At 38.5% G+C, this 13,367-nt stretch overlaps 1 protein-coding gene across 2 annotated transcripts in view; it reads left to right on the top strand.

The window, feature by feature from the left end:
- Positions 1–507: 507 nt before the first annotated feature.
- osbpl10b (oxysterol binding protein-like 10b) overlaps positions 508–13,367 on the top strand; it is a 62,950-nt gene continuing 50,090 nt past the window's right edge. The window contains exons 1-4 of one of the 2 annotated variants that reach the window (XM_053683026.1): positions 508–904; positions 3,986–4,161; positions 5,264–5,343; positions 7,445–7,675. In XM_053683026.1, coding sequence (XP_053539001.1) covers positions 693–904; positions 3,986–4,161; positions 5,264–5,343; positions 7,445–7,675 — 699 coding nt within the window. In that variant the 5' untranslated portion in view covers positions 508–692. The remainder of the gene's footprint in view (positions 905–3,985; positions 4,162–5,263; positions 5,344–7,444; positions 7,676–13,367) is intronic. The other variant, XM_053683029.1, reaches the window with a different exon arrangement.

Below are 13,367 nucleotides of genomic sequence, written 5' to 3'. Positions count from 1 at the left end.
AAATCTCCCATTGGTGTTCAGTTGAGATTAAATCTAGTAACTGTGAAGACCATAGCATGTGTTTTACGTCATTTTCATCATATTTATCAAATCATCCAGTGAGCTCTTGTACTCTGTGGATGGAAGCAGTGTCATCCTAGATGACTGCTCTCCTCATCAGGCTTGAAATGTTTCAGTAGGATATATAGGATAAACATGATCAGTCAGAATAACATACTGATTTGATATTAATCGAATATTGCACTTTGAATAAGAAGATAAGAGATAAGAATGCACACGACTTTGCTTTGAACATATTTATGTTCATGTACAATAGTTTAATTAATTAATACATTTTTTTTTAAAAGATCATAATAATAAGAACCAAAGCAATCTTTACACAACTATTCAGAAGAGATGAACGTGCCACGCGTCGCCTGGCTGTTGGAAACCCAAACGCCCTCGTTTAGTGGACTACTCCCGCTGAAACAAGAGAGAGAGGGAGGGAAGGAGGGAGTGACACGCACACACACGCACACACACACACACACACACACACTCACTCACGCACGTACTCCACCGAGTGAGCTGCTCCGGAGTGAACAGTACAGGTCTTCCGAGAGTCGGACCCAGAGAGCCTTCACTCGACACCGCGGTCATGTTCCTGCGCTGCGGTTTCCTCTAACAGTTCGCTGGCTGTTGCTGTGTGCGGGATGGAGAAGTGCGGTGCGGCTCGCTGTGGCAGCGCGAATAAGCGCAGTGTGTCGGTGGAGCGCGGACGCAGAGCAGCAGCGAGCGGAGCGCAAGCGCGGCCCGGAGCTCCAATCAGCCAGAGCTGCAGCGGGAAAACGGAGCAAAACCTCCGGCGAGGACTGGAAGGAGTCCTCAACAAATACACCAATCTACTGCAAGGATGGCAACACAGGTAGCTGACTGGTGTCTCTCAGAGGCCAACATCTCATACTAATAATCATATAGTCAAACCCGCACACTATATACTAAATAGTTCCATAGCTACCTGGTGTTCTGATAACACTGTTTAGCAATACAGTATGCAGTTTTGGATGGTCTAAACCAGGTAGCTTTATCCTGACTGAACTTTCAGACTGCTATGTACTTTGATTTCAGTAGTTTCTGTTTCACTCTGGTCTACTAGGATTGCATGATCATTTGTTATCGTTATCGCGATATGTTGCAATACTACAATAATTAAACAAGAGCTCTGATATCCCTGCTGACCCCCCCCCACCCCCCCAATAGAAACCATCACAGAAATTCAAATGTTTTCCACTACAAGTACAATTACAAACCATCAGTTAACCATTAAAAACATGAACAAATGTGACAAAAGTCAAAAGTGTTCTATTGGTCCTTAATGGTGTCCACTAGACATAACAAGACACTGAAGACAACAGGTTACCAGATTAATGGAAACATTACAGATTCCATTAAAAGCAATACAATTCCCATTGTAGCTATTAAAACTATTACGAATTCTATGACGTTGGGTGTTCTGACAAATTCGCACGTTCCAAGAAGTGCTAATATTCATTCATTTATCTTCAGTAACCACGTTATACTGGGCAGGGTCGCTCATCTGGGGAACACTTGGCATGAAGTACTTGGTGGAAGTATACAGCCTTGATGGGCACACACATTTGCACCTAGGTGCAATTTAATGTAGATGCATCTAAATCCAACCACTGGCTTGTTTTTGGGCTGTGGGAGGAAACCTGAGAACCCAGAAGAAACACATATGGATACGGAGAGAATAACTCCACACAGACACTAAGTTGAGGTCAGAAGTGAAACGAGGACACTGGAGCTGTGAGTTGGCAATGTTAGAAACGTTGGCCATGTCACCCACCCAGAAAATTATATAATGTTAATGATTTAGGTCAAAACATTACATTTCAGTCATTTAGACACATTATGTGGTCACCAATGTCAACCCTGACATTGCATGGTCCTATTGATTTAATTCGAAATCCGAACGCTAACCCCACCCCTAACCCTACCTTAACCTTTGTGTCTTCCTATGACGGGAGCGGTTTTTGCAACAGAAAGTTACAATAATCCGTATTACCGTGTTAAGATAATCACTATATGATATTATGTACGTACTGTATCATGCACCCCTATTCCTCATCCTCAGCCAACACAACTGATATATCGACCTGTTGTCTTCTCTAAGTAATGCAATCATTGCAAAGACTTTAATGATATAGAAAACTAAATGAGGCCAGTTGACCTGTGCCATAACACTAAAAGGACACTAATTATTTTTATATTGTTATTATTAAGTTAATTGGTACTTTAGTGTTCAAGCCTCCCCGCACAACACAATATGTTCGCACATATTCATGCCTGCCTCGACAGACTGCATGCCCACTGAATTCACACATCTATCAATAGGCATTCGTGACTGCAAACGGTTGTGCCTCTGTACTGCAGAGACTTCCTGCAAGGAATTTATTACACAAAGCGTGCATATCTTAGCACACTTATACTATAATTCTCATGTATGAATCAACACCTTAATGGCCTAAAATGTCTTTTAAGATCACATTTTTTTATGTGGTCAAACAGGCCTGTTTATTAGTTATCGTAACAGCTCATTGATTGTAGTAGGCGTGTATCTTAAAGCAAATTGTGTAAGCAGTGTAAGCTTCAAGTCCCTTGTTCATGGTGGGGCGGTTTGTTGTGTTGTGTGAAGGTGGGAATTTCATGGCTGTGGGTACTGCATGAGCAAATACAGCGTAGTCCTAATTATGCTCCTTTCATCTGGGAGAGACTGTGACTCATCTGTTGAGAGGAAATCCCCCATCCTCTTAATGTTCTCTTCTCACTGCTGCCTCGCCTTGCAATCGATGGGGAAAGCAGTCAGCTATATAATGAAACCCAAAGATGAGAGAGTTATATGCTGATCCTTAGGTACACCACATGTTTAGCTGCACACCAGCTGGAGTTTACTTAAAGATGTGGATGTGTAACACTTTGACCACTATGAGGCAAAATGAGTTCTAATGCAAAACGATAAAGAGCCAAATGGAAAGAATCATTGGAACTCGCCCAAGGGATTTGTGTGGTTAGTGTTGCAATTAATTCAAACGAGCACAGCCATCCACTCATAAATCTAATGTTTGCCATGAAGCAGACTTGTCTGTGCCCTATAACCCCAACACATCTCTGATGTGAGTGTATATGGCATGACAGGACACATTATGAAATGTCATAACAGTGCATGTTCCTCCTCAGTTTATTTAAAATATAGAGATGGAGTATGTTCTCTTTTACAGTGCTGTTTATTTATGATCAAACACTTTAACTGTAGCTGTTGTCTACTTATAGTCACAGCTTATTATTCAGTGATTTATCTAAAAGAATATTACTGGGTAACTACTAGAAACTGTTGTGACACTTCCTTAATGCACTCTCAAAGATTTAAAGGTGCAGTTTGTGATTTCAACCATGTTTATAGACCTATAAAAATTACATCATTTTAAAGACACCTTAGTAAAACTTGTGAAACATAATATTGCCATGCAGTGGAACTCAGTGGATTTTAGGTTTCACACTTCTTTTTATGTATTTCTGGCCCAGAAATTAGAAATGATGTCATTTTGGAGCTGTGTGCATTCAAGGTACAAAATGGGGGAAAAACATGGACACCTCCATGTTTGTTTTTTTAACAACAAGTTAGTGATTTATATTTTCTTATGTTTTGTATAGTCAGTGTTTTAAATTTAACAAGCTTTTATATCTGTATGTTGATTGATCTAAAGCAGATACTTGTATATACATCATAACTCATTTAAAGGTAAGAGGTGATACTTTGTTTACTGTTGATGCCTTGCACAGCCATGTTGATTTGATGTTACTTGTTGAACTCGGTGGTACTCATAGCTGATTTTTGTTTGGTTTCTATTCATCCTACAACTCTCTTGTGCTCGGGTTTGACTAATTACAAACTTACAAATAAATAAATCTCTTTATCCCTCTGCAGGTATTTTGTTCTGGATCCTGAGCTTGGTCAACTGCAGTACTTTCTAAACGAACAAAGTAAGACCCAGAAACCAAGGGGCTCCTTGCCTTTGATTGGCTCTTCTGTGGCCCCCAGTGATGAGTTTCCATTCATGTTCACGGTCTATGCTGTTAACGGAGAGCTCTTTAAGCTGAGAGGTAAAGGAATACACTCCACCTGCTTTTGAAGCTTCATTTCTGCTCTCTCTCTCTCTTCATCACACTCTTTCCTCTTGGCTCTTGTCATATTCATTTTCCTGTGCTTCTTTCCTGCTGTCACTCATTCTCTTTCTTCTCTGCTCATTTCCTTTGAGACTTATCTGTCTCCCATCTTCTAAGCAGCATATCCTTTTATGTCGACTTTTACCCATGGCAGATCCCTGTCTTTCCATTGGAGCCTATTTTTCTTTATATTTCTCTCATTTTCACTTTCTGGTTTCTAGCAACTAAAGGAATTAATTAGTTACTCTTCCTCCTTTTCCTGAATCTGTTGCGTCAAAGTCACAGTCATAACTGAACTCATTCACACAGGCTGCATGGAAAGAGGAGAAAACAGCATGCTTGTAGAACAAAATGATTTTTAAAGAAATTTCTAAACAAGAGCATGAAAAATAGCCGTTATCTGTAGTGCGATAGCGTGATATGACGTCCTCACAGCAGGGGGCGGACGCCACTCTATTCCCACTTGGTAGAGTTTTGCTGTCACAATCTTCAGGTGCCACTTTCTCATTTCACACGTTTGTGCTCAGACCTCAGGCTACAGCTAACCTTCAAATTGAGTTTTAGTGTTCCATATAAGAGTTTACAGAGAGGTAAAATCTCACTGTCATCATGAAGCTGGAAAAGCTTTTCTGTTACTGCTTTCTAATGATATACCCTGTTGTCCTTTGTGTATAACAGTTTGTCCGTTGTGTGTATGAGTCAATACATAACACAAGTATGGAACATAATCATGTTTGTGTTGTTCAGATTAGATTTACGGTGTACTTGCACTGTATGATGGTGATAAATAATGACTTTCTGTGCAATATTAGATTGCTGGTACTTGATCAAATATGCACACACACACACACACACACACACACACACATCTCTCTCTCTTTCTCTGTCTCTCTCTCTCTCTCTCTCTCTCTCTCTCTCTCTCTCTCTCTCTCTCTATATATATATATATATATATATATATATATATATATATATATATAAATATATATATATATATATATAATAGTAACACTGATGTGTGCGCTTTGTATGTGTACAGCTTGTGATGCATATGAGCGGCAGCAGTGGATGACCCAGCTTCAGCTCTGTGCCCGTCGCCATTCAGAGGGCAGTGCCAAGGTAACATAGTTAATTGCAGTACACATACATATACTCTTTGTCTCTTTCACTATCTCACAGTCACTCTGTCTATCTCTGACCCCTCTGTTTCCCTTTCCTCTGGCCTCTGTTGCACTTTGGCAAACTGCCCCAGCAGTCTTGTGATTTAAAGGTTAGTTTCACAATTTGTCTCTGCTGAATGTGGGATCATATGTGTCATTTCTTCAGAAGATGTTGGCATTAAATTCTGTGCTGCTCAGAGTGGTTTTGGAGTCTGCAATGTTGTAATAGCCACAAAATGGGCTGCAGGTTGTATAAAGAGATGAAGGAGTCTTGTTTTCCCTCATTTTAAGCTTTAATAATTTATTCTCTTATTTTATTAATCTCTTCTATTTTATGCTTTTCTATTATTATCCAGAATCAGAATCGGTTTATTTGCCACAGGAATCTCCCTTAATTAGTAGTAGTTATTATTGCAAATATTATTGCTTCAAAGTGCACTACATACTGTAAATAAATTGGACTTGACTTGATTTCAGAATCTGAACCCGACCCATATATGTGGTCAGTACGCTCCACATTTCTTGCTCCACATTTCTTTTCTTCTATTTTCTACACATTTTTGCTGCATCTTGAAAACTGTGGGGATTATATGGTTCAAAAGAATGAAACATTCTGCACTCTCTTTACTACTTACCTTTCTTATTAGTTTCACTGTAGTTACTGAATAGTTCATAGTAGTTACTGAATAATATGCTTTAAGATAATGAACTCAATATTAAGCTGATGCTTTAAGGGAGAAAAAAAAAGATAAGACAGTGGTGCATAATCTGTCAGGAGTGCTAAACACATTTGGCTCAACAAACACTGATTTTATTTTTTAACCTCTAGAGTTAAACATTAATCAGTCTCTCTCATTTTGCCTGATTATTTAGTTACACATTTTAAATCAGCAAGGCCTCAAAAGACACGGTTTCTGAATGTGGCTTTACTGTCATTGTTTACATTTATTGGCCATGTATATCATCCTGCGTATAAATCTAAAGCTTTTTTAGTGTCCTAATACAGACAGGATCATAGTAAATACAGAATCTAATTTGTCAATCAGCTCATGAGATTACAAAGGAATCCAGCACAAAACCTTTTCATGCAGACTGACATATACCCACATGTCTTTGCAAGCACATTATTTCCTACATACACTGAAAGGTGTGTACATAGCCCTGCTGAGGTGTATGAGGTGTTAGATTATAGAAGCTCTGTGGGGTGGTATTCAAGGCCCTGTGTGTGTGTGAGAGTGTGTCCTATTCACTGCTGAAATATAAGCCTGATCCTGTAATGCACTGCCTATTAGACTGAGGCGGTTTTGCTCTGTCAGGTCTTATTAGAGCAGCCATGCAGCCTCTAAGAAACTTCCTGGGCTTTTTAGTGAATCTTTATTCATGCTCATTTTGTAGTTTATAGTGCAATCCTTTAAGCATCCTAACCGGTTTAGCTATAGATGAAATTTTAGAGGGAGGTCTTTATAGAGCAGCCTCCTGATTCTTTCTGCAAGAACGCAGAGGTAAATCTCTGCAGGTTGTTTGTTCAGAATAAGCCTAGAAGAGTTACTGTCATCTAAGCAGACTAATATATTGATTTGGTGTGTTTGTATTTATGATGTGGAATTGGGGGATGAGATAAATAAGGTAGAAAACAACGTCATTGTTTACATTGCATGTTTGTCGGCTGTCTGCAGACAGATCAGAATTCTGTTCCCATTGCATGCTGAAGAGGTTTCAGAGATGGAACAGTGCCATCTTTTCTTTCCTCAATGCTCCCTGGGGAGTGTAATACATTCCAGCACATTCTCTCTGTTCTCTCTCTCTTCTCATATTCCAAGTTCATCTGTTCCCTCCCTCTCCATACTACTCCCTCCACCCCTTTGCACTCTTCCTCCTTCCCTCCCTCCCTCCCTCCCTCCCTCGTTCCCTTCCTCCCTCTTTGCGGGTGAGGCTGCAGTCGTGGGCAGAAGATGCCCTCGTGTGTCACAGGGCAGCAGGGTGGCTGTTTGGGCCATTTGCGCATCTCTGACAGGAGACGTGGTTCGGCTCACTCCTGCTGCTGCTGCTATCTTTTTCAGGGCTGCTCTTTATCCTCGGCCTCCTCCTCCTCCACGGGCAGCCGGACCCGCAGCTGCTCCCTACTCCCTCATCCCGCTCCATCTTGCTCCTCCACTGCCACCCAGAGGCAAAATCTCCCGCATGGGCACGGGACCCCAAGCTCCATCATCACCATCACTCACCACAAATCACCCACGAGTGGGCACCGGGCCTGCAGCCACAATCCTGCCCGTCTGCACCACGTCAAAGAGGTAGGGTCTGTAATCTGCAATGCCAGGCTAGATATATAACCCAAAAAGTTTCTTTTTTTCTTTTTTTTTTTTTTACATGTAATTTTTTTTAATGTCAATGGTTACATTTTTAGTTAGCTGTTGATGTCAAAATATAATTAAAATTTAAGTTCATGAGAGTTTGACATAAAAGTTTTTGTCCTTTCACATTTCCTCCATCTCTTATATGAACTCATGCCCTTTTTATACACATCTGTCATTAGGTGGATCCCCATGTCTTTGAAATAATTTTATATAACAGAGGCAAAAATATATTGTCTTTTTTTTTATAGACTCAAAAGAGATCAGCTGGTTCAATAGCAGACTACTGAACAGGACCTGAGGGTTAGAAATGTCTCCACAGACTTTTGACATATTGGTTTTGTTATGGATTGCATGTTGAAGGGGTTAAGTGTTCCTTTTTAGCTCTTTCTTAAGATTCACGTTAATGCAGTTTTCACTGCGTGTTGTGCATTATCCATGTTCCCTATGGAACTCTTAAATCTTGGCCGGCCTGCAACTGATGCGTCAGCAACCAGTAGTGGCTGTTCAGCAGAAAGCAGGTGTCATCGCATTGTTTTGATGTTGTTGCAGCAATACTTCACTGTTAATGTTTCATTTTATAAGACAAGGACTTCAGGCCATGGTGAATGTACACTTATATGCTTAACTGAGGCTATATTAATTTATAGTGTATATTACATTGACTAATTTGATTTTGGTATCATTTTTTTTTTTAAGTTTTTTATTTTAGTATTTATTTATTTATTTATTATTATTATTATTTTTACATATTTCATGAATTTTAGTTTGGCAACTTATTTGAAAAAAGCCAATTACAAACATATACTCACCAGCCACTTTAATAGGAATCTGCTCATTCATGCAGTTATCCAATCAGCCAATCATGTGGCATCAGCACAATACGTAATGTCATGTAGATACAGACAAGGCAATGTTTATCTAATCTTTAACCGTCCAGTTTCTCTGCCAGTTTCTCTGCACATCTTCCCACAGAACATTCTGAGTTGCTTTTCTGCTCACCCCAGTTGTGAAGACTGGTTATTTGAGGTACTGTATCCTTCCTGTCAGCTCAAACCAGTCTGGCCAATCTCTTCTGACCTCTCTCTCATCAACATGGTGTTTCCACCCACAGAACTGCTGCTCACTAAATGTTTTTCTTTTTCGCACCATTCAGTATAAATGCTAGAGACTGTTGTGAATGAAAATATCAGAGATCAGCAGTTTATAATCACAATCAAATCAGCATGTCTGACACCAACAGCCATGCCATGATCAAAGTCACTGAGATAAATTTTCCCCACTCTAAACACTGTTTGATGTGAACATTGTTTTTATGCATTGTGTACAATATTATATGCATTGTGCTACTGCCATATCATTGGCTGTTTGGATCATTGCATGTATGAAGAGAGGTGCAGGTGTTCTTATTAAAGTGGGCAGTGAGTGTATATGATCAATCATAAGGATGGCTAAATTGCTTCATTTTGAATTCGCATTAAGGAGCATGATTGGTCACTATGCTAATGTGGTTGGGATTATTTTCAGCTCTCCAGCTCAGCTAAATAAAAATACAAAGCAACTTACTGTACCCAAGAACTGTATTCCAACAGGCATAAATGAATTCAATATAATATATACTGTATAATTCAATGTATTGATCACATATCATTCATATATGTCAATGAGTTGGTTTTACATAAATAATAAGGGAACCGTGGTGTACAGTACACACAGATTGAAATTTATGCCTGTTCCATTATGATAAATGTAATTACCATATTACCATATTACCATATTTCAGATATCTGTATAGAGTTCAGATTTATAAATAACTTGTGTGTCAAGACAGTTTTGACCTTAGGAGCTCAGTGCAACTCACTGCTTTATGAAAAGTTTTTACTCACTTAAAATTAACCCCTTAAATGCATGTTTTGACCCAGTAATGACACCTAACCTAAATCCCCTCTGTTGTCCACTATCTTCCCTCTCTATTGTCCAGTTTTTCAGATGGCTCCCCATATTTTAATATTTATCAACCTTTGTGCTTTGAACAAGTTATCAGCACTGAAAGAACAAAAATGTAAAAACAGTTGACAAAATAATGAGGAACAGTTCTGTCAGGTGTAGCATGGAAGTGTTTGATACAGTCTAGTGCCTGACAAAATATCTGTTTATAAGTAGTTAGCTTAAAGTCAACTTCTGTCCAAACCACACCATGTCTCTACCATTAACAACAGAAAAAGAGCAACAAGACACATGATATTTTATCACATAAACTAATGCTCATGTGTACAACAATGTTAGTGGAACATTGGGGCGGGGACAATCTGTCACATCCCATTCCATCTCGTCCTAGTGGAGTTTCCACTGCCCTGCCGTGTCGGATTACAAACCACCAGCCCAGTCTACTTTCTCATGAATTTTTTGTGTGTGCACTATAGTGAGCAATTCTGAGTTTTATTTTAACCATGTTTGTTTCTTTTATTCTGGTTTACACATATTTTTTTTTTTTTAGCTTTTTGGTCTCTGTCTATGACTATTTTCTGACTTGTGTTTAATGTGCTTCCGCATGTTGGTGTAATGAGTGTCATTACTGTACCAACACTTTGTCTTTTCATATTCATAACAGCATAGTGATTTTAATAGACACTTAGCACAAAAAGATTGAGCAGGACATCACATTTTGGTAGATAGATGACTAAAATGCTTCAGAAGAAGTTGGTGTGTGAATTAGCTTTTAGGAGTCTGTAAATAATCTCAATCTTCCCAATGCATTTTATACTGACTTGCCTTCTGACTGAACTTGAAACAAACAGCAACGTTCAACGTATATGAAATAAAGGAAGCACACTAACCTTTACTTTATTGTTTAAAAATCATAGTATTTTTAAACCCATTTCATTCAGCTAGATTCAATTTTCCACAGGCTCAAAAGAGCTCCCAGAGCAATTTGTACAACATGCACAAAAGTGCTGACATTCATACACTTTTTTTCAGGACCTTTTAATCTCTGTCAAAAACCTAGAGTTTTAACCAAATGGAACAGAGAGTTATATAATTAAATAATTCTGTCAACATTTTAGGCTAAAGGCAGCCAGAATGAAAATCATTTAAACCAACCAAAGCCCAAAATGTTCACTCCAGAGGAACTGATTCAGCAGCCTTTTCTGAAAATCTCTGTTGGGTGTTAGATAAATACTTCACCACACTAAGCTATGCTAGCAATAGATCTTATCAACACTTGACTAGGCCACCTTATGTTGGTTTTCCTTTCATTTGAAAAGCCTGTTCATACAATTTCTAGTTTACGTTTTTTGACATAAGTCATTGACAATAATACATTATAACTGTCCAGCCAGAATAGTACCGTCATTGTGCCTGTTTGCTTTGGGTAAAAATATGCAGGTTGATTTATGTGCTGTTTTGTCAACAAATGAAATTTGCGCTAATGCAGAAGAATGTAATTTGTAACTGGACAAAAATGTTTAAAAAATCAAACTCATGAATCATTAATTGGATGGTTGAAAGCATACAGATGAGTGACAGATTAAAGGAAAACTAGTAGCACTAATATGGTAACATTTTGATGGCATGGTTTTAGTCCAGTTGACCCCTTAGAAAGAAGGCTCACTGGAAATGAATGCAATTCATTCATTATTCAGGCTGATGATCACAATGAAATATTTCTGTGCTAATGGGAGTGCTATCTTCCAAGATGGCAATAGCCCCATGCACAGGGAACAAAGGCTCAATTAATAGCTTGCTGAGGATGAAAATAATGTAAATCATATGCTATGGTCTTCACAGTCAAGATATCTAAACCCAATTGAACACATATGGGAGATTTTGGATTAGTGTGTTAGACAGCACTCTCCAACACCACCATCATTAAAACATCAACTGAGGGAATACCTTTTGGAAGAATGGTATTTATCTCTCTAGTACATTTCCAGGGACTGGTAGAATATTCATTGGTATATGCCAATGAATCTATTCTGGCCATTTGTAGTCCAACACCTTATGAATCAAATCTAGAAAAAAAGTTACTCATTGTATCACTCATCCTTCTTTCTCCATTCTCCCTCTCTTGCCTTATATCATATATGTGCCTTACACTGGGTGCTCACAAACCTTTTGTACCCAGGGACCCCTTTAACTGTAAAATAAATTCTATGGACCCCCTCAGTATGGATTTAGTTCATGAATTAAATTTGTCAAAAAAGGTTTTTTTTGGAGCTTTCCAAAAATAGAACACATTAGATCTGAGTTGACTTTGGTGCTTGGACATCTAAATGTAATAACTTTGTTAATGTGTGTTGTGACTTCCACCACTGTAACAAAAATAAAAAAATCACAGACTACTTGGCTATGTTTCACAGATCCTGGGGGGTACCTGGACCGTACTTTGAACCGCTGCTAACAGAATTGTCCTGAATAAAGTGGAGAATGGCAGCTTTAACATTGTTATTCAGCCCTTTCATAGACTGTCACTATCAGTTCAGGGAAGCAAAAATATATAGAAAATAAACATAAACATAAGTCATTGCAATAAATTTTTACAAGTTGTTTGCAGATGATGACTGCCTGAAGTTAACGACTCACAGATATCACCAGATGCTCAGTATTTTTCATGGTGATGCTCTGTCAGGTTGCTCTGAATTGTAGCCATTCAGTTCCTGTGGCTTTGGCAATGTGGTTCTTTACACTTCCGAAATGATCCTGCTGTTGCTGTCAGTCAATAAACACAAGTGAATTGCTTTTACGGCCATGCACATGCCACCTAATTACATAGACCAGGGTTCCTTTTTTCCACACTGTTCTTATTCTATACCGGTGGAACGTGGGTAAGTTGGTTCTGGGATTTTATTATTCCTATACTTGGTTCACAGCCTCAATGTAAGAAATGTGTTTGATCCGCTTTTAAATAGTTTATGGGAGTTGCAAATGCTTCTTAACAAAACACACATACAGTGCAGCTGATTATATATTGTATTTGTATATTTGTGCACAGTAACTGTGCTATACTGATGCTCATAAAAGGCCAAATAAGTCATAATTCTGATGCCTTCATATTTAATCTCCCTGACCATCAAACAAATGCATCCCTTACTTTGTCTACACATTTTATTGAATATCAGATGGCTTGATTAACCCATAGGAATCATGCATCATTCTCATTTCTGGTTGAATTCTAACATAGTGTAGGAGGATATAAAGGATATAAGGAAAGTAGCTATTGTTTTAAGGTAAGATGCCATTTTGCAGCCACCCTCCCCTACTCACTAACATGTTATTTTAATCATTTTCAGTGGAACTGTCACAAAGGTATTTTATTTTAATGCCGTTTAATGCTATTAATATGGCAAGATTTGTCAAGGGTAGCCTAGATTGTGCTTTAAAAATAAAATAAATGACAAATTCTGAATATCACCACTGCTTCTGCTACCAGCTGTCATCCACTCAAAGTGGAAGAGCTTGTTATACTTGTTAGTTTAATTGTACAGATCAAGCAGTGATTTTATTTGAAATATTTTCATTTCTCTTCCCTGAAGATAAAAATTGGATTCTCCACTACTTTAACCTAACTTTATAAGGCTCAATGTCTTAAAATAACAGAAATGCATAATAAAACTGTATAATTCCAAATGCT

The sequence above is a fragment of the Ictalurus punctatus genome, chromosome 1, assembly GCF_001660625.3.
Source record: "Ictalurus punctatus breed USDA103 chromosome 1, Coco_2.0, whole genome shotgun sequence".
Taxonomy (NCBI): domain Eukaryota; kingdom Metazoa; phylum Chordata; class Actinopteri; order Siluriformes; family Ictaluridae; genus Ictalurus; species Ictalurus punctatus.
This window is presented reverse-complemented; position numbering and strand designations above follow the sequence as displayed.